Source organism: Ruditapes philippinarum, unplaced genomic scaffold (genome assembly GCF_026571515.1).
Source record: "Ruditapes philippinarum isolate M1 unplaced genomic scaffold, ASM2657151v2 ctg276_1_1_1_1, whole genome shotgun sequence".
Lineage (NCBI taxonomy): Eukaryota > Metazoa > Mollusca > Bivalvia > Venerida > Veneridae > Ruditapes > Ruditapes philippinarum.
The window spans coordinates 2,367-25,774 of NW_026853809.1; the positions used below are offsets into that span (position 1 = coordinate 2,367).

Consider the following 23,408-nt stretch of genomic DNA (forward strand, 5'->3'; position numbering starts at 1 on the left):
TATGTTCTGGAATGTTCTCTACAATATGGAGAGCTCTAAATATCTTTGTCCCTACCAAATATTATTTTTTGGTACAAGTATATAAATATAAAAGAAATACAATAAATTATACACTCAGTTTCATGTGATTAAATTAATACTGATATTGATCATTCAATATTAATCTTAAGATAAGAATGAAAATGGGAACTTCCGAAGGATGTACACAGTTTTTTCACAATAGGTGAGGAAAACGCAGGTAGGAAAGTCTGATTACCGGTTAAAAGTACGGAATATGAACGGAACGGAATTTATTCAGATTCTATAGATGTTTGTTTACTTCCGGTAAAATTTGTCCAAAGGTTGTGAAATCGACTCTTTTAAACAAATAATATGTTTAAGTAACGATGTCAACCCCTAAGACAGCGAAAGGAAAACAACTTAAAGGTCAGACTGTTATGGGAGACTATTTTTCAAAACCAGTAAGTGAATATACTTTTCATTTTCGGTTTCGATTTCCGTAGAACTTATCAACTTATATCTGAATCTGATTTGACATGCAGTTGACTAGTTTGTCATGTGACTACTGAAAGTAATTAATCTTAATTCTTTAGATATTTTCGTCATCGATAAATTTAACTTATTTAAATAATCATCAATTTATACGCTATCTACTGATCTTTGTTATAATTTTAGAACAATTCGAAGTCTACAAAATCTAAAGGGAAGGGTAAGGTGGAACAGTCACCGTCTACAATAGGAACAAAAAGGAAAGTGGAACAAAGCAAACAGGATAAGAAGGTGACACCAATAAATAAGAAAACAGGAAAAAGTGTTGAAAGGAAATCTGATTTGCCAGTTGAAAAGAAGGCTAGTGTAGAAAAAAGACCAAGTCTTAAAAGGAAAGTTACCGGAGCAGGAATGTTCTCATTTTCGTGGACAAGAGGTGCACAGAAGGATACAGAGCAGTACAGAAATGGATATCCAGTAAGTAGCTTTATTAACTCATATGTTTGATAGTTAATTGTGAATGATTTATGTCCTCTTTTAGGTCAGCCATTATTATTAAATAACATTATTCAAGATTATTTAAGTTTGACATATATGTAAAAGAAATCGATATGATAATATAATTTGATTAGTTTGATTTAAGATTTTTTTTATTTTAACATATTGCTTTTTGTAAATATACTCCTAACTATATGTTACTCTATCATAAAGTGAAAATCTGATTGTATTTTAAGCTGGAGGCCTTGTATTATTAATCAACACATTGTCATTGTCAAATTAATTAAAACAAGTTTTTTTCCTTTTCTTTGAGTTTTTTAACTGTGAATATAAATAAGACCAGCCACACTCAAACAATTATTATTCAGGCCCGTCGTCACGATTTTGTGATTGGTGCGGCCAATTTGATTGGTTTTAGGTAGAATCTAGGGGGGTACGGGGGCATGCTCCCCCGGAATTTTTTTTATTCTAGGATGCTGTCAGGGGCGTTTTCCCGTATATTTTGGCACAGTTTACAGCCCGCCGCTCATACATTTATAGTAATATGTCAACGATATTTTTACAGATTTAAAGTGCGTCGTTAAGTTTTAAGGGTGAAATTTAAGGTTCGCATGACGGACGGGCAGTGTGTACATAAAAAGATGAATACATGTAATTGATATTTGGCAAATGAAAAATAAACAATAACTTATGTTATTATAATCTTTAAATGCATTTTTATCTGATGATTATAAATAAACAAAATAAAAGAAATATTACAGTACGTGGATTATTGTTTTAGCATAAATCACACATTGGTATAAGCTTAAATAACAATCGATGACATGATGGAAAAATAGTTCATTACGAGTCAACAATAACCACTTTTTGTTTAGCAGTAACTTGTATTTTGTTAACAATAATCTTACACAACACAGAGTCTCATTTTATGTAAATTTTCCAAAAACACATCGCCGTCGTTCTCTGGTAGTGATGAACTCATCGGTAATTACACGTAAGTTGAGTGGATCTGTCCAGTTAACACCATTAGATTGTTCAAACGTACTTGAGACATTGTCGATCTCAATGTGAAGCTGCACATCTAAGATGTCTCGGTTAATATCGTTACCACAGAAATCACAAACAAAACCAAGTTCTCTAGTGGACTCGGTCTTCAAAAGTTGTGCGGCCTTTTTAAGTAAATTCTCCACGTTTTGAAGAACGCGATATCCCGGTTGGTCAAATCTCTCTTTAACACTGGCAATGGCAAGATCGATTGCTTCAAAGTACTTAGGAGGAACACGTCCTGCACTGTAACGGGGTTGTAGCCAACACCGTGCCCCATCTCGAATCGTGTCCAAGGGCGCCTTTCTCTTCCGCGGAACATTTTGATCGTTAACACCGACTTTGAAGTTTAATCTATAAAGAATCAGAACTGTCGTCTGATCTCATGTCTATCAAACTATCTAGAGTCCGCTTTGCTAGCCGCTGGCCCTCGGATGCTGACAATGAAACTTGTTGAGGAGATTTGCTGAGGTTGTCTGTCAATGCTAGGATGTCGTGTGCGAGCATTACACCGAAAAAGTACTCGAACTTGACTTCGTAGGACCCCTACATATACCTGGTCAATTAATTGTGTCCAGTTGTTTCTTCGTGTCATGTTTGTATATTACCGCGCATTGCATAAGGGGCCAGTTAAGTGTCAAATTGCTAATCAGCGATGCGTGTTTTTTTTGTTTTTGTGTTGTTTTTTTTTACTCATTTTTGGCCAAAATATTGGTCCGGCCAAGGCCGGACCGGCCGGACCATCGACGACGGCCTTGTTATTTCATTTTATTAACTGTCACAAATTATTATTTTAACTGTGGCGAATCGCTATGTGGTGAATCATTACTAATTTGTTTTGTCACAGTTCTGTAGTTTAAAGTGTATATTTATTCATTAAATTACATTTCAGGATAAAGAAGATGACCCTGGACTTGATGACAACTGTAGATTCTACATGAACCAAATCCCCTCTAAACCTGATGGTATGTTATTAAAAATTATAATACCTTTCCAGATGTATGATTCTATAATAATGGATTAATTTTTGTTTTTTTGTTGTTTTTTAAAGGAAATTTGGATATTTGGACTATAGTACATGTATGTTAAAGCTTTGTGACAAAATTAAATGCAGTGGCTGTATGTTTTCTATATGTTTGCTTGTAAATAGTACTGTATCTTTACATTACATATATATATTGACATATAGGGATCACTTCCCCATCTATTTGTCCATCTGTCTGTCTGGCCATTTCAAAGTTTGTTTGGACTACTCATCAAAAACTACTTTTGCAATTTCATCCAAACTTTACAAGAATGATCAGTACCAAGTCTAGTTGTGCACATCATCAGAATTTTCCGGTTCAATGAATTTTGTCAGAGTTATGACCCCTTTATGATTTTAATTAATTAATCAGTTTGTCTGGACTACTTCTCTTATAGCACTAATGCAGTTTCAGTGAACTTTTACAGAATTGATAGGTAGCTCTAGTGCTGGTGCTTATTTAATGGAGTTCCTGGTTGAATGATTTTTGACTGAGGTATGGCCTTTGAATATGGCCTGTTAATGATTTTTGTGGCTCTTGCTTCACAGTAGATACAATATGCAATTTACTATCAATTCGTCTTTCAGGTGACTATATAGATCAGATTCATGTGAATTGGTGGGGAGACTACAAACTTCTAGAGGTTCACCATGGATACATACAGTGGTTAGTTAAACTAAATAGTATATTGACACATACACCACTTGACTTATACAGATTTTTCCCCTCTTTTTAAATAAATTCCTTGTTTCCAATATAGTGCTACCTTTTATGTTTTTGTTATATTAAATATGTGTAAATGTTACATTTTCAAGCTTAAACAGTTCATTGAATTATTTAAAAAAATGTCATATAACATTAAAGCATGAATATTTTGTTTTATTCTAGCACTTTGAATTATGCGATAAAAAGAATCTTACACTTGTTGACATACAATATAGAATTTTATTCAACTTGCCTAACTTGTCCTTAAACTCCACACAAACTTTTATATTTTACTATATTCAGGCTATACTTGTCTGTTTATAACATTTATACAAGTGAAATGCCATGTCATGTGAATTTGTATATGTTTATTCATATTGAATTGTAACTGATAAAAATGTTGTGAGTAAATAAAAGTAATGTTCTGTTCTACAACAACATATATAATTATATAACTTCTTTGTGTTTTCTGTGATCTTTTTAATTTGGAATTTAAATTTTAAACAGTATAGAACCGTGTCTGTGTGCATGATTATGTGCAGACTGGCCTGTCTCAATACTGGAGACAAAGGCCTTTCATTATGTGTTTCAACTTTGGTATGGCATAATGGGTTAACTGAATATGTATAAAAACTATTCCATACTATGAATAAGTGGGTTTCACAGACCATTTACACAATACTACATTATGGTTGCATAAAATTCAGCTACTTGTTAACCTAAAAAATATAGTTAAATGTTTTTCAGTTTTATTTCCTTGATTTTTCATTTTACTTTGTTACAGGAATGTAATTCTTAATATGATATGAAGTAGTTATTTAAGTGAGATTTAAGTGCTGCAGTAGCAACTGTATTCATACATGTATGTACCAAATCACTATTTTACAGTATAACATTTTAATTATTAATGTGTTACAGGCTTTTCCCAATCAGAGAGTCCGGTTTGAATTGGCACGCCCAGGAACTGCAGCTGCATGAAATAAAGGTAACTTTATGTACTTGTATGCATCTTAATACCAGGAATATAAAGAGGAGAGAGGTCTAAAGGCCAATACCAATTGCTAACAATGTACATGTACTGCCCTTGGTTTTCAAGTTTTTTTATTTCCCTTTTTAAGCTGAACTTTATTGTGGTTCGTCAACTCTGCTATGTAAGTTAAATTGGTCTATAAGCTTGAATTTTATGAATGGTGCAAAAGGTTCATTATTACATTTTTTACCATAATTTAAAGCCCAGGTATAGTCAAACTTTTTTCTAGCCAATATTTTGTCCGATAACATCTCTGTGAGTACCTGTCTCAAATTCCCAGTAATTTATTAAACTACATTATGTCTCCATAATAGACTGTTTTTATCAAAGCAAAATGTTTTTATCTTAAACTTTCTCAAAGCAAGATCAGGTAAGATAAGTTTCAAAGGTAAGGTAAGGTACAAAAGTTCTACAGTATTTTGAAACTGTTATTAAAAGAGTGAAGTAGGTTACTAATTGATTTCTTCTTGAACAAACAAATAGAGTCAAAGTATACATAGTAGGTCCATTAATCATACAAGCAAACTACTTTTGATTGTCCTAGTTTGATGTATGTCTTGCTGTTTTGGATAGAGACCCCAGGCTAAAATCACGTCTAGAAGTAATTAGATTTGTATTTATTATTATGTATTCAGAAAATCCAGAGGAATAAGAAGGCAATGCAGAGGATTTTGACATCTTACAAAATGATGCTGGATTTCTATGGAATGGAGTTGAAGAATGAAGATGATGGTACAATTGTTAGGGCAGATAACTGGAGGGACAGATTTAGACATCTCAACAGGTTAGTTCTCTGACAATGTCCAAGCTTCTTTTGAATGTATAAAAAAGTTCATTCCTGATTGATTAAGGTAACAATTACAGACTTTGCAAATGTTGTGTAAATTGTTTCAGTCTGCACATAAGGATGCCACAGGGGCTCAAAATAGACTAGGTAAATGGTAGTTAAATGTAAATATTTCCTAATAAAGTACATTACAACAAAAGTCTTTCCCACCGTAAACTGCAGTTGCTAGAGTTATGAAATTTAATATGAAACATCATTTATTTAATTGGACCTCTACCATGGTTATTCAGATTGCCCTTGGGTCAAATTTGGTCCAATCCGGGGTGCGGGACCTTGTACACGTATAGTAAAAACTTTAACTAGAAATGTGTCATCATGCCACGGATGCCCCCGCATGCAGCCAAAATTTCAGATGTTATAATATTTAGTTCCAAATTTGTTTGCACAAATTATTTTTTTCATTTTAAGTTCAAAGCCCTTAAAACTTTTCAATGTTAACACAAACCATTTTCATACAATGTTCAAGGCACTGAAATTATTCAGTTTAAACCTTTTGAAAATAGCATATTTCATATTTGTAGCCAAAATAATGGCTACATACATTTCAGTGCTGAAACTGAAAGTTCAAAATTTTTCCAACATTCAAGAAAGGTAAGTTTGTCCAAAATCATTGAACCACGACCAAATTCAAACTTAAACTGCTTATTCCTAAGATGTATCTATATTATTTTCAAAGTGAAAGGGACATAACTCTGCCAAAAAATAATCGAACCATGACCAAATTCAAACTTGACCTGCCCATTACTTTGACATATCCATATGTCAAATTTGAGTTGTTGGGTAGATAATGAACAGAAACTGTAAATTTCATATTATTTTCAAAGTGAAAGGGGCATTACTCTGCCAAAAATCATTGAACCATGACCAAATTCCAACTTGGCCTGCGCATTCCAAAAACATATCCATATGTCAAATTTGAGTTGAATGTGTTGTACCGTTGGGGAGATAATAAACAGAAACTGAAAATTTCATATTATTTTCAAAGTGAAAGGGGCATAACTCTGCCAAAAATCATTGAACCATGACCAACTTTGAACTTGACCTGCGCATTCCTGTGACGTATCCATATGTCAAGTTTGAGTTGAATGTGTTGTACCGTTTGGGAGAGATAATGATCAGAAACTAAAATTTCATATTATTTTCAAATTGAAAGGGGCATAACTCTGCCAAAAATCATTGAACTGTGACCAAATTCAAACTTGACCTGTATTTTCTCACGACATATCCATATGTCAAATTTGAGTTGAATGTGTTGTACCATTGGGGAGATAATGAATGGAAACTGAAAATTTCATATTATTTCAAAGTAAAAGGGGCATAACTCTGCCAAAAATCATTGAACCATGACCAAATTCGAACTTGACCTGTATTTTCTCATGACATATCCATATGTTAAGTTTGAGTTGAATGTGTTGTACCATTGGGGAGATAATGAACGGAAACTGAAAATTTCATATTATTTTAAAGTAAAAGGGGCATAACTCTGTCAAAAATCATCGAACCATGACCAAATTCGAACTTGACCTGTATTTTCTCATGACATATCCATATGTCAAGTTTGAGTTGAATGTGTTGTACCATTGGGGAGATAATGAACGGAAACTGAAAATTTCATATTATTTTAAAGTAAAAGGGGCATAACTCTGCCAAAAATCATCGAACCATGACCAAATTCGAACTTGACCTGTATTTTCTCATGACATATCCATATGTCAAATTTGAGTTGAATGTGTGCAACCGTTACTAAGATAATGAACGGAAACTGATGATGACGGAAGGACGGAACAGGGTAACACTATATGCCCCGGCCATTACATGGCGGGGGCATAAAAATGTCTCTGAAACCATGAAGGCAAGTGAAGAGCTAAGATGTTTAGCATGATGCTTTGTCTAGAGCACCACTACCAAAGTTATTCAAGTTATCTTCTTTAGTAATAGGAAATAATAAATAAAGTAACAACAACAACAAAAAATTAAGACAAGTTTGCCATGAATTATTGTCTAATGGATCTCTGACAAGGTTGATAAAGTTTCCGCCCTTGAGTTAAACTTTGCCACTCCTTGGGGTCTAATGTTATCCTAATGTAGTACATATTTCATTACATTGACTCCTAGGTACCAATGCAACCAAGACTAGAAATGTGTCATCATGTCACGGATGCCCCCGCATGCAGCCAAAATTTCAGATGTTATAATATTTAGTTCCAAATTTGTTTGCACAAATTAGTTCAAAGCCCTTAAAACTTTTCAATTTTTAAACCATTTTCATACAATGTTCAAGGCACTGAAATTATTCAGTCTTAACCTTTTGAAAATAGCATATTGCATATTTGTAGCCAAAATAATGGCTACATACATTTCCACAAAAGTATGTGTTTCAAAATTTTTCCAACATTCAGGAAAGATAAGTTTGTCCAAAATCATTGAACCACGACCAAATTCAAACTTAAACTGCTTATTCCTTAGATGCATCTATATTATTTTCAAAGTGAAAGGGACATAACTCTGCCAAAAAATCATCAAACCATGACCAAATTCCAACTTGACCTGCCCATTCCTTTGACATATCCATATGTCAAATTTGAGTTGAATATGTAACACTGTTGGGTAGATAATGAACAGAAACTGTAAATTTCATATTATTTTCAAAGTGAAAGGGGCATTACTCTGCCAAAAATCATTGAACCATGACCAAATTTGAACTTTACCTGCACATTTCGTTGACGTATTCATATGTCAAGTTTGAGTTGAATATGTCATACCGTTGGGGAGATAATAAACAGAAACTGAAAATTTCATATTATTTTCAAAGTAAAAGGGGCATAACTCTGACAAAAATCATTGAACCATGACCAAATTCGAACTTGACCTGTATTTTCTAATGACATATTCATTTGTTAAGTTTGAGTTGAATGTGTTATACCGTTGGGGAGATAATGAACGGAAACTGAAAATTTCATATTATTTTAAAGTAAAAGGGGCATAACTCTGCCAAAAATCATCGAACCATGAACAAATTTGAACTTGACCTGTATTTTCTCATGACATATCCATATGTCAAATTTGAGTTGAATGTGTGCAACTGTTACTAAGATAATGAACGGAAACTGATGATGACTGAATGACAGAATGACGGAAGGACGGAACAGGGTAACACTATATGCCCCGGCCATTACATGGCGGGGGCATAATTATAGAATACAAGGGATAGGGTCATGTTTCCCAGTATAGTTCCTAGTTAGCAAATTTTCTTATAAACTCTGTTGAGGGATATAGGTTAGGTCTATCATGGTCCGTTTGTTTTGTAATCTAACTAGTCCATTATTTACTGTACATTATACATGTATATGGTTTGATCTTGTATGACCAAATGGTTGTATACATATAATAACCAATTTACACTATGATGGCTGTTCTCCGATTGAAATTTTATAAATATTGGATCATCTTTTAGCCAAAGATTTAGTTGTGACTATATATGGTATATAATCACACCTAATCATTATTTTACAGGTCATTCCACAACTATTTGAGGATAACAAGAATACTGAAATGTCTAGGAGAATTTGGATATGAACATCTGAAGAAAAACTTTGTAAAGTTCATATTGTATGAAGGAATGGTTGAAGGTACCTTATCTAACGTCATTGACAGTTGTGTCAAGTATTGGATTGGCGTTTTGAAAGATGATGAGGAAAGGGAAGAAATATTTGACTATTATGAAAAACTGTTGCAAGATGAAAATCTTCAAACAAAAAGGAGAAATAGATCACCTTCTCCTCCAAGTAGCTATTGGTCAGACAAGATTGAAGATTCAAAGTCTGATAAAAAGTCATTATCCAAAAATGGAAAAGATAAAAAAGCTGATAATGTGAAAGACAAAAAAGATGAAGTCGATGGAGATAATAAAAATGAAATTTCTGATGATGGCGAGGATGGAACTCTATATTATGCTATGAGTTTGATTGATGAGGATCTTCCAAAAGGAAAGTCAAAAAAGGATCATGAAATGTCTGATTCAGGGCCTGAAAATGATGACCACCCAGAAGAAAGCCAAGAGATGGCACATTGGAGGAAAGAAGAAGCAAAGAAATCCAAGAACGATGAATTGGAAGGAGGCAGTGAGTGTGATGATAGTGTACCTGGAAAAATGACCACTGGAAAAATTAATTTGATGAAAGAAACTGAAGAAGAAGGTCCTAAAGAAATTGTTGAGCAAAATTCAGAAGACAAAACAGAGTCTGATGGCAAGTCTTCTACTATAAATGGAGAAATAAAGGAAATAGAGGAGATAGATCCAGTTGGCAGTGAAAATGAAAACAAAGGTAATGACAAAAAAGATGTTATTGGTAATTCAGAAGATGAAAGGACTGATCCTAATAAAGAAAAACATTTTGAAAAAAGTGCTTTAAAAACTTCAGATGAAAATGTTGACCTTTTACAGTCTAATCATGAAAAGATGGAAACAACAGACACAGAAAATGGTACTCATTCTGATTCAGAACTTGCTGCCAAAGGTAATAAGATAAATCTAGAAGAAAAAAGTATAGAATCTACAGAGAGTAATAGCAACAAAATTAGCAGTGAAGTTGAAAATAAAGAAGAAGAATTGATGGAAACAGAAACAGGAAATTAAAAAAATATATTCATATAACATGATTACAATACATTTCAAGTGCACTGAGACAATGACATGTTTAGTTTCAACCATTTTCACAATGCTGTTTTTATTTGTTTGGGTCGTCAGACCAAACAAATAATGGTAGCGAAATTTCAGAGTCGAATGCTGTTAATTGCAAATGCCTAAAGTAGTCCACTTTTTGAAGCGGTTACTTCCCTTTATATGTACACTAACGCCGAAAAATTCAGGGGAGATCAATGCGTAAAGATTGTCAAATGACAGGCGCATTAATTTTCAAGCAAAGTAGTTCCCGAATGGTCGAAGATTTCTAATATTGTTTCATTCTTTATAGATATACATGCTTAAAGTAAGCTCGATGATTATTTACATCTGTGTTAAACAACAGGTTTAGCGTCAAAATAATAAGAGTAACAAACCCTTATTTAGAATAATATGGTTTTCTTCAGGCCTATAACATATATATCCACTGTGGCCGAAGGGTTTGCACGCTCGCTCCGAGAGGTCTGGAGTTCAAATCCCAGTTGAGGCAACTCATTTTTTTTTAAAATGTTTTAAGTCAAATAAACATTGAATTGACTATCAGTGTTGCAATTAGTCTTATAGCCAATTTACTACAGTTATAACACTGGAAAGCATTGGTGGCACTTTACAAAAACAAATTGGTTTATAATCTCACAACCTTCACCTTTCTGACATTCTGAGACCCAAACAAATTCAGCGCCATCTGTGCTTTGATTTTTCTTTTTGATAAGTTTGATCATTATTGAATCATTGAGAGAAAAAAGACATTGTGTGATAGGAATAACTGCTGCATTAAATTTGTAACTTTCCGTTATTTATGCAATAGATTTTTCCTTCTTTTAATTTGAAATTTTCCTTTGTGAGTTGTTTGGATTGCAATATAAAAATACGGATTTGCCAGGTTGATAGAGAAACTTGACTTAAAAGAGGTGAAAGCTAAGTCTTGCTTAATACTGATGGCAGAAGACATGTTAACTTGTTAATGAACTGAAAGATAATGATTTTGCATCTATTATTAGACAAAATTTGATTGGTTGCAAATAAGGTGCTGGTACCTTAATTGTGTGCAAGACTTTTTAGCTGAACAGCCAAAAAGTGTTTCTCCAGTATGTGTGGTGTTATGTTATCTCCTGTATACCTCTGAATATACTAGCATCACACAAAAAAATTATAAATAAAACTGTAACTGTTTGCCCCTGCTCATGACAGATAACTTTTGCGTTGATTTTGACTGAATTATAATGTCCCAGTGTCAGAACTATCAGTGACTAACCTCAACTCATAAATATATTATTGATTTTTTGTTCTAGCCAAAAATTTTTTGGGATGCTAAAACTTGAACTGTTGCATTTTTAGCTCACCTGTCACAAAGTGACAGGGTTAGCTTTTGTGATCGCTTTTCGTCCGGCGTCTGTCCGTCCGTCCGTCCGTCGTCCGTCCGTAAACTTTTACTTTAAATGACATCTTCTCATAAACCACTAAGCCAATTTCATCCAAACTTCACAGCAATGTTCCTTTGGTGGTCACCTTTAAAAATTGTTCAAAGAATTTAATTCCATGCAGAACTCTGGTTGCCATGGCAACCGAAAGAAAAAACTTTAAATATCTTCTTTTAAAAAACCATAAGAGCTAGAGCTTAGATATTTGGCATGAAACATCTTCTAGTGAGTGTCTACCAAGTTTGTTCAAATAAAAGCCCTGGGGTAAAAATTGGCCCCGCCCCGGGGGGTCATTGATTTTCCCTATATGCATATAGTAAAAACTTAAAAAATCTTCTTTTAAAGAGCCCAAAGAGCTAGAGCTAAGATATTTAGCATGAAACATGTTCTAATGGATGTCTACCAAGTTTGTTCAAATAAAAGCCCTGGGGTCAAAATTGGCCCCGCCCCGGGGGGTCATTGATTTTCCCTATATGCATATAGTAAAAACTTAAAAAATCTTCTTTTTAAGAACTCAAAGAGCTATGGCTAAGATATTGAGCATCAAACATGTTCTAATAGGTGTCTACCAAGTTTGTTCAAATAAAAGCCCTGGGGTCAAAATTGGCCCCGCCCCAGGGGGTCATTGATTTTCCCTATATGCATATAGTAAAAACTTAAAAAATCTTCTTTAAAGAACCAAAAGAGTTAGAGCTAAGATATTTAGCATGAAACATGTTCTAATAAGTGTCTACCAAGTTTGTTCAAATAAAAGCCCTTGGGTCAAAATTGGCCCCGCCCCGGGGGGTCATTGATTTTCCCTATATGCATATAATTAAAACTTAAAAAAGCTTCTTTTAAAGAACTCAAAGAGCTATGGCTAAGATATTTAGCATGAAACATGTTCTAATAGGTGTCTACCACGTTTGTTCAAATAAAAGCCCTGGGGTCAAAATTGGCACCGCCCCGGGGGTCATTGATTTTTCTTATATGTGTATAGCAAAAACTTAAAAAATCTTCTTTGAAAAAACCCAAATAGCTAGAGTTAAGATATTAAGCATGAAACATCTTTTAGTGAGTGTCTACAAAGTTTGTTCAAATAAAAGACCTGGGGTCAAAATTGGCCCCGCCCCGGGGGTCATTGATTTTCTTTATATGTGTAAAGCAAAAACTTAAAATCTTCTTTGAAAAAACCCAAATAGCTAGAGTTTAGATATTAAGCATGAAACATCTTCTAGTAAGTGTCTACAAAGTTTGTTCAAATAAAAGCCCTGGGGTCAAAACTGGCCCGGCCCCAGGGGTGTCATTGTTTTTAACTATATGTGTATAGTAAAAACTTAAAAAAAATATTCTTTTAAAGAGCCCAATGAGCTAGAGCTTAGATGTTTAGCATGAAACATCTTCTTATGGGTGTCTACCGAGTTTGTGCAAATAAAAGCCCTTGGGTTAAATTGGCCCTGCAACGTTGGGGGGGGGGGTTGGGGGGCCTATATACAGGTGAGCGACCTTAGGGCCATCATGGCCCTCTTGTTGATAACTTAGTATCAAGAGTGTACATGTAGTTGGATTCATCATTAAACTAAATTGTTATATTTGTGATAGTTCATTCATGCCTATGATATTTACAGAAATATTTGTATAGATGATAAATGAATTAAAGATATAGTATTTCATAGTGTAAAGTCTGCAATTTTCCATCTGTCCAAACTTACATTTGGATACTTTTGTGGTTAGAGGAATGTGTCCTAAGAATGTTCATACGTCTGTCTGTCACACTCTTGTCCAAAGAATAACTTTGTAGAGTATGGAAGGAATATTTCGTAAACTTCACACAGTGATAAAGACCATTAAACGGAAGTGCAGTGTCAAAAAATGATAACTTTATCTCCCTTGAGTTAAATAGTATGATACACTAGTATCAACAATATCTCAAATAATAATATATTCAGACTACAGACTTGTAAAGACTAGAAAACGGAAGTGCATTGTCAAAGAACCATAACGCTGCATTGATTAGTTTTTGAATTATCTCCCTTTACGATACTTAAAAATGTCAATGCTATTCCAGTGTATAACACATTAACTATCAACAATATCTCATTGAAACTAAACACAGTTGTAAAGACTAGAAAGAGGAAGTCTAGTGTCAAAGAAGCGTAACACTTCATTGCTTAGTTTTTTAATCATCTCCCTTTATGATACTTTATCTACTTGTCCCTGAAAAAGTATTGAAGTAATTCAAAAAGAACTTCAAATAGTGATAGATATCGGTGAAAGTGTGCAGCATCAAAATTTCTTTTCAATGATGCTTGTCAGAAGTATAGCTGTCAATAATATCTTTAAAATACAATGTATTGGGACTTTACATGGTTATAGCAACAAGTCAGAAGAAATGCAGTGTCAAAGAACAATAACCTATCATTATTTTATGTTTGAATTATCTCCCTTTATGGTACATAATAATCCTTTTTCAGGGAATAACTTTAAATGAATTAAAAGTATTTTAGTAACGCAAAACAAAGTGACAGCGATCAATGAGACTGTGCTGTCTTGAAGATCTAAATTGCCACCGTTTTTTATTTTTTAATTATCTCCCTTTATAATTCCTAATAATGTTTGTTACACTTTTGGTTAAGATTTTATAGCCTGTTTCTTCACTACTGTTTCTTGGTTTATAATGATAAAGAATAATATTTCATAGTCAATAATGACATTCAAAGATGTTTATTTACAATATGTTACTTCAAATAACAAAACAACGTCAGTCAGCTACAAGTAATCCATATTTATATCATGCTAATATCTGTTTAAGTTAGTAATACTCCATTTTTTTCTCATGAAATACAAGACTATCATAACCGGAACAGGAAACTTCAAACAACAGTTTTTTGAGTGATAAAAAATGAGAAGTTACCAACACTTCTGTAAAAGTTTTTTGACTATAGGTCAAATACTTTTTGGGCTATGCGCGTCACAATTATATAAAATGCAAATTTTACTAAGTCAAGGGAAATTACTCTACAAATAACTGATAATGCACAAATTGACATGCTGACCAACATTTCTCTTTAGGTCAAATACTTTTAGGCCAAGGCACGACGCAAGATGAAAATTGCAACTTTAACTTAAGTCAAGGGCAATAACTCTACAAACACTGAATAAATCCACGAGCAAACCCCCAGGTGCACAACTAAACATGCTGAACAACATTTCTGTAAAGTTTCATGACTTTAGGTCTAAACTATTTCGGGCTACACTTGACACAAGTTGAAAATTGCAAAATTTTTATTTAGTCATGGGCAATAACTCTTCAAATACTGAATAAATGCAAACCCCAGTGCTTAACTACACGTGCTGATCAACATTCCTGTATTTAATGTTTCATGACTAGGTGAAATACTCTTTGAGCTACACACAACACAATTTGAAAATTACAATTTTTAACTTAAGCAACAGCAAATACTGGACAAACTGAATTAATCCAGTCACGCGAAACCCCATGTGCACAACTTCAAATGCTTGTCAACATTCTCGTAAAGATTGTTGACTCTAGCTTAAGCACTTTTAGAGCTACACGCAGCACAACATGAGAATGCAAGTATGCACAGACGGACAGACAAGGGCAAATCTTAATGTCCCCTCTAAAGTGGGGGCACAACAAACCAAAAAAGAATTATATGGATGTTGTTGGTACATGATCCGATATTACATATCCAGCAGAAAATGTGTTCTTGTCAGACTATAATATTTAGGACCTTTCATCGGCTACTGATGCAGTGAGAGAAACTGTTTCCGGCTAAACAGTTACCAAAGAGCTAGATATTTCCGTATGTGACGACAGGCGATGTTTGATTATTTTCTTGCATATTAAATTTATTTAAGGAAGTCCACTGAGGTCCAAATGCATAATGAAATAAAATTTGAATTTCTTACATAGATTATATGAGGAACTCAGATCAGAAAGATATGCAGAAGATATCCAGAAATACATTGAAAATCATATTTAAATGCTATTTTTAGCCCGATTTGAGTTGCGTTGAGATCAGCTGCAATGCTATTAAATCGTGGGACATTTTCCACTTCTGGGAAAACGGAGCCACGGTAATACAGGTTTTTCTATCACTGGTGTGAAAGTCTGATATTGAATTATAGTAACTTTTAGCAATTTTGGGTTTGAAAACTAATGGTATTTTCAAATACTATTTAAATCACCTGCAACTATTAATGTGTTTTTGATATTTGAAACCATAGAATTTTGCTCTTTGATGTACATTATTTGCATTGTTTTAATGACTGAGTAATTAACAATACACTTAATAATTAATTATACAATGTAGTGTACATTTCTTTTTATTTTTGGGGGGTTTTGAATCAAATTTGACCAAAAAACAATCATTCTTTTTTTAATGTTGGTATCAATGGTTGAACTCATGTTTCACCATATATAATGCTAAAGGTGTACTTGTTTTAACAATTAAAACAAATTTCAGGAATTTTAATTGTACACTTTCTATCATGTCCACTTCCCCATATTTCATTTCCGTTTAACATTACAGTGATCATGAAAAGTTCTATTTGTAAATCAACTGGCATTAATAGATCTCTTGCTTTCTTTAAAAGGGTATACATTGCTCACGTAGCCCATGTACTATAGCACGTTTTACTTGAAAAAAACCTAAATATTTGTAATCGTTTGTCCGTTCAAAACACATTTAGAACTTTTGTTTTATCAATATTAGAAATATTTATTCAAAATGTGCTCATTGTAGACCACTTTAATTAATTAAAAGCTTGATATGCTTTAATTTTTTGTTTATTTACAATAACAGAATTATAATGTCCTCATTCATTAACTCTTACAACTACAACTACAAATATTTTATAGCATTAAAACAACATGTTGCGTAGTAATAAGTACAATTTTCAGTTGGTCAGTACCGGCGCATTTAGAATTGTTTTGCGAAAATATTGCATTTTTTTTCTATTTGTATTGATATAATTTCTACATCTAAATCATTATTATATTATATAATCGTTATGTAAATCATTATTTTCATGATGAGATAGTGGTATATAGAACCGTACAAATTATTAAAATGTATCTGGCACTTAAAACACCATAAGTATTGATGATTATTTTTACACATTCTGGACATTTTAAGTCCCAGAATGTATATACATGTACATATCATCAATACTTACGTTACTATTTTCTATAGTAGGTTTCTTAATTGTGTTCTCACGTTTCTCCTGGACCTAATTTTAAGTCCCAGATTTCTCTAAGATGACTGGGTTACATTATGCTAATTTTGAATATAAGTTTCTGTTTTTTTTTAAATAAACGTTTACATCTTAGTTTTACATTCTTATAACCCTTTCTTTTATTTACAAAAATACTTTTATTATCGTTCGTTCTATTTCTCAAAATATTTTTTTTTGCTCTATTTAATGCTTTCCTGACCTGATAGCATTCTTTATCAAACCACTTAAATAACGAAGTTCTGACTTTAAACAATAATTATTATTAGAACAAAGAAGGGCCTGACCATACATATCATTTATAACTTTCATTTTTATTCTTTTTCACGGCACACAAAGCATATTTTACATATTTTGTTTGAAATTTATGCAAAATATAGTTCAGCTTAAATTTGATCAATGAAAACCATGACTACGTGACATTCTGTAAGTGAGTTTATATGTGTTGAGTTTAAGAATTGACAGAGAGAAAATGTGATACAATTTTAGAACAATATTTTTGATATTTCTACTGTTGGATAGATATTACGTGAGAAAAGTGGGTAAAATCTTCTATTAAATGGAAATAAGGATGGAGATTATTTCGTGGTGTCCACTCTGTTTTTGTGTTTATATATATATCATTTTATATATATTTATTTTATTTTTTTTTAAAATGCAATTTTATCTTGGGTCAGTAAAATTTCAAATTTTACATTGAAATTTATTTACTATCCTTGTTAAATGTTTGAGGATTGTACTTAAGAAAATACTCATAATTATGTTACTATTATGTTTCTGGCTTGCAGGCTGGAGCTCCTGTGGTTGGTCACCGTCACACAGAGATGCCTTATGAGGAAGCTCCTAGGAAAGTTTTTTTTTACCAATGACAACATTGCCATAGGTTTAAGGACACGAGAGTACATCAACGACAAAGAGGACACCATGCCAAATTAAGGCATGTGTGTCTATTTTACATTACTCTGACATCTTCTCTGGTGACGAAATTCACTTTCACAGATGACGTACTAATGTTCTTGTCTTTCCTTAACCCAAAGATTGGAGACAAGGCATCATCTGAAGCTGGTAAATAAAACAATATTTAAATAAATCAGACTGAAAAAAATATGATAAGTCTTTATAGAATACTCTATTCAAGATGAATTTAAGTTAACAATTCTTGTTTCATTATTTATTTTAAATGAAAGGATAAAAAAATCACTAAATATATACAAATGTGCTTGACATACTTTATTTGTTTACTTCAGTGGTGCAGCTAGGGAAGAGGGTTTTTCCTGACATAGACATTGATAAGCTTCAAGAAGAAGCAGAAGAGTACAATATAACACCAATGGAGTCACTCCCCCCCTATCGTGAGGCTATCGTATCAGAAAGTATCTGATGTTGAAACAATGGATGAAGTAACAGAGGCATCACTAAAGTCATTCTGTGTAAACATGAACATCAGAACTCTTCCTGGAAGAGCCCAGAAGCAGTTTGGTGTGCTAAGTGGTGTAGCCTTGGCTTGTTCAGCAATTCCTCATTCAAATGCTGACCCTAAACGATGTTTCAGTATTCTTACAAAAATCCAAACTGACTAAAGACATAGATATTCATCTGAAACTGTTCAAAGTTTAATGAGTGAAAAGTTCAATGAATTCTACACCTGTGTTGACCATGTATGTACCTTTAGTGGAATCACTGGGGAAAAGAAGAAACTGTTCAAAATGAAATACATGTATGTGGATGAACTGAATAGTGAAAAGTAGTGGATAATGCTCTAAAACTTGAGTAAAAAATATATGCAAGTGTGTTATGTGCTTTTAAATTAATTATGCAGTTTACAGAAAATTACATGCCATGAATGACATTCTCATTTGTTCATTAGAATTGAAAATGTTAGATACCCTTTAATTGTTAATTCATATGCTTAATAGATTGTAATATTTTTGTAATGTTTTGTAATTAGAATAGACATAGATTTTAATATCAAAATACAAATGTACAATGATTAAAATATAAACAGTAATGAGCCTGGTCAGGTATCACAGATGTACATTTTGGCCCAGCTTTATGCTGCCAGATCTAATGACTGTTGGTTCCAGCAGACTGAAAAGTAATGATTATTAGTTTAATATGTTATTTATGTATTATTATTAAAATATTGTAAGAAGTACAAATTTGATTATGAAATAAAGTGTGAATATAACAATATTTTGTGGATATTTAGGATTACGATTGATTTACACCCGCTTGAACCCAAATCCCACTAGTTTTGGTCAAATCCCCTGTTTTTTAAAGCCAAAACCTTCTTTCGGGATGTCTGGAAATATGGCATGTATGCTGTATTGATTTTGTATTTGTCACATTTTGTGGCTTTGAAATAGTGATATCAACTATACAAATGTAATTCTGTTGACATATACACAGGAGTTATTTCATTATATTTCTTTAAAGAATTTATTGTTACTTGAATGTGCAGTCTAGCAAGATTTGCTCTGAAAGTCCAGATTCATACCTCAATCTTTTAAAAAAGCACAATTTTATGCTTCTAATAATACTTCCCTTATGCGGGGACGTTGGTAACTCTGTTAGAAATTCTTGTCATTACATGTATTTATTTTCTTTGTAAAAGGAATCTCGGTGTTTTTATTTTCTAACATGGTGATAATTATAGGAAATAGTATACGCAACATGTTTTTAATGAAATCATATGATTATTAAGAAATTTTTATGATTAGGAAACAGTTAAAAATGTGTTGAGGTACAATATAGACTCAAGTTGTTGAAAGTTAGTCAATATCTAAAGACAACAGATTTCTTAATAAAATATATTTAAATGAATGTGATTGGTATCATTTACAACAAAAATATTCCTGGAGATCCTACTATAAATGTCAAGAAATGTATCTATACTTTTTAACACTTTTTTTCAGGTATTTTGATCCAATAAACACTCATTGTAAAAGATTATGTTTGCGGGCTAGTGATTTATTTATTAACACCTTAAATTAAAATTCAATGGCCAGACTATAAGTGTTAATTATTAAATTCGTTTTAATGCTAGTTAAGTGATAAAGATTTAATATTGTTTTAATTTTAAATGCATTTCCATGCTAACAATAATCATAATAGTTTATGTAGGCCTATTGTTCCGGGTACTTAAAAGTATACTTAAAAGTATATATTGTGAAATAGATATGTATTTTTGTAAAATAGCACATGTCACTGAAGTAAATTGATCGCAAAACTGTTGTAAGTCCTTCATTATTCCATGTAAGATACTGCAGTTTTGCGGTTATTCCTCGATATGCACTGTCATTTAAGGGCCGTTGAAAGTTTTTGATATATCATTGAACTTGATCTTTTGACCTGAAAATGTGAGGGGTAGGTAGAACACATCAAGATGTCTCCACATATGAAGTTTAATTGTTATAGACTTATTAGTATTGGAATGGGTGACAATAAACACACACCTATACAAGTCTATATACAATGTACATCAAGTACCTCCTTTGGTTGAGCGAATGTTGACTCATGGGTCATGATTCACATTTATTTTGTATAAGTTCACAAGGCAATGCTACATTCCAATATTCAATCTTCAGGCATTTGAGTTTCATACAATAAGACTGAAATATATTTTACTATGCAGATTTATGTAAATCATGACTCTCTTTATGATTTAGATACATGCCCATTTTGTAGTTGTCCACAAGGCAATAACACATGCCAAATATTTGGGCTTCGACATTTTAGTTTTAGAAAATAAGTCTTAAATTTCTGTTTTTCCTACATCAATTAAGTTTTCCCCTTGACCTACATTAGCAACAGACCGGAGCCATTTGACCATCTTTGGAAGGGGACCACCCACCGAACGATAATTCCTGTAAGAAGATGTTGTTTAAAGAAAAATAAGACAGACAACATTGTAAAGATAATTGTATCAAGAAAGATATTAATCATCAAAACAAGTTTGAAATTGCTAAATGAAAACAAACCAATCTATGTAGACATTTAATGGCCTGTGCCTAAACTTGAACTAAACTAGTATAAAATGATGTTACATAAGAGTACAATCCTTTGACGGCTTAATGTTATCAGTTTGAAACTAATACTTTGATATTTAACAGATTACTATATCAATATAAATATTTAGTGGTCAGAATCAAAATGAAAATACTACCTGTTTTTAATTTGTTTCCGCCTTGTTCTGAAAACTTTTTCTTTGCAAAATTAAAGATATATAAAGATATATATCAAAATAATTACCTTAAAACGAAACTTATCCATAAAATAAAGAAATTATAGAAATAGACGCCGAGTCCATATCAACTTCCGGTAGGTTCCCGTTTCACAATATCCTTTTCCTTGATATGGAATAATATATCCCAAAATTGGTTTTTACCGCATTTATGTTCTCTGACGGATAGCCTTATTAACTCGGCGTGAACGGTTTCAAAGACACTTGGGGTGTGGAGCTTAAAACGCCTTTAAAATCCAAATGAAATGTATATTTGTCAATTCCAGCATATGTACTGATCATATATATAAAAAAACTTAATATAAGCCGTTTTGAAAAAAAAAAATCATATTTCAACGTCTATAATAATACACAAGATAAAAATGTTCGCTGGAAAAAATCCGCACACCTACCGTCAACATCACCATGTATTTTATTCCATTTCCAATATTTTCACATAATCCTTTGGTCGATCAACACAGAAGATATAATTTTTCACGATGATGGTCAATTTTAAACTTCAACTGTAATATAAACAACGCAACAGCCGAAATAAACATCAAGATTATCGCCGTTTTACTCCATTTACAAAATCTTTCGATAAATTCAAACATGGCCCCGGCTTTGCCGTGTACAAATACGCCCTGCTTTGAAGTATGGGAACCAACATATTACGAATGGCTCTGCCCATATCCGACTGGTTCCCATCTTCAAAGCGCAGCGCATTTTGATGACCTTTAGAGAGACTGTTTTCCATGCTAACTGACCTCATTGGCAAGGACCCCGTAGATGACAGAAACCCTAGTACCCTTCTGGCTACCTAAACTGGAACCTGAAGAGCTAAAGTGATCAGCAGTAGGAACAACTGACTACACTGGTTTAATTGCCAATGTACCACCTCATCTACACAACAGGGATTTTTTCACAATGCAGGTCTTGTCTGCAGATAGGGAGAGAAACGACCTACCTTTTCACCATCCCTTTCTATTTTGTCAGTCTCTGCTCCAGGTCATCTAAGAATATGCTTCAATCATCGGTTGACATATAGGCCCCGTTTGTTGCTCCCGTGATGACTGGGACGAAACACAAAAAACCTTTTCCGGTTTCTTCCGGTCGCCATACATGGATGCATAAACCTGTTGGTACTGGCTTATAATTTGTGGTTGCTGCATGACAAAAATGTGACCTGCCTCTATGTCGACCATACCCTGACAGAGTATGTTCAGTTTGAGCAGTAACAAACTCCTTTGGTAGCTTCCTGAAAGGTCTATAACATGGAGTGAGCACTCGGTCAGTCAACTCATCTAGGGACACTGTTATCTCTTGTGCAGCATTTTGAAACCTTATCTGTGCAGCAGCTGGTAACTAATGTTGGCCAAATCGGGCAGTTAACTTGCGTACTAGCATCTTATAGGTAAGTTGACCTTCATGTTCATGGACAAGCGCATAGTACCCGAGCGCTTCGCCATTTAAATACCAGACGAGGCAGTAAACTTGTTCTTCATCAGCCATCTCGCCTTTTTGGACATAGCGAGTGCACTTTAAAAAGAACAGAACGGTTTCCAGCTACTCTTACCATCTCTTACCATCATATGATAAGCGTTCGGGAAAGGCCGATACCCGGTTACAATCCCTTGAACGCTTGGCAATAAAATCTGTAGGAGTCTAAAACTTCAGCTATTTACTTGCAAAAATCTTGTTGTTTGTTGCAATGGTGCAAATAGATGACATTTCTTTCTGCTTGTGAGCGGTCAGGACATTGGTTGTCGCTTTTACCACCTTCGCCATTCCCATCCAATTATTCAATCTTCTACCTCGACCTCGTCTGTGTCAGTATTCTCAAATATACTTTTATTCCTTAATGTGCTTCTTATTGTGATGTTGAAACATATTCGGTCAACGAAGTGTTTGGAAAGACATCTTCAAATACCACCACACTGACAAGAGGTATATGACTACTGTGACCACCTTTGTTACGATCATTGTGAAGATCTACGAATTCAGTTAGTACATTTGCCAATTGAGGTTCAAGATGTTTTCCCAATAGTAAGTTTTACCTTGGTGACTTCACTAATAAAGAACATGTCATTGATACTGGGGATGCAAAGCCTGTGAAGCAACGTATGCGGCGAATGCCGGCATGCTAAGCAAGTGGATAAGAGGCCCACCTTTCCACCAGGAAACGCTGGAGGCAGGGATCATACACGA

At 33.4% G+C, this 23,408-nt stretch overlaps 1 protein-coding gene across 3 annotated transcripts in view; it reads left to right on the forward strand.

Annotated features, from left to right (window-relative positions):
• The first annotated feature begins 271 nt into the window (after positions 1-271).
• LOC132737980 (opioid growth factor receptor-like protein 1) overlaps positions 272-23,408 on the forward strand; it is a 36,710-nt gene continuing 13,573 nt past the window's right edge. Inside the window, exons 1-7 of one of the 3 annotated variants that reach the window (XM_060725381.1) lie at positions 285-461; positions 676-966; positions 2,924-2,996; positions 3,644-3,722; positions 4,680-4,746; positions 5,427-5,575; positions 9,152-11,144. In XM_060725381.1, coding sequence (XP_060581364.1) covers positions 387-461; positions 676-966; positions 2,924-2,996; positions 3,644-3,722; positions 4,680-4,746; positions 5,427-5,575; positions 9,152-10,274 — 1,857 coding nt within the window. In that variant the 5' untranslated portion in view covers positions 285-386 and the 3' untranslated portion in view covers positions 10,275-11,144. Of the gene's footprint in view, positions 462-675; positions 967-2,923; positions 2,997-3,643; positions 3,723-4,679; positions 4,747-5,426; positions 5,576-9,151; positions 11,145-23,408 lie in introns of those variants that run through there. The other 2 variants (XM_060725378.1, XM_060725379.1) reach the window with 2 other exon arrangements.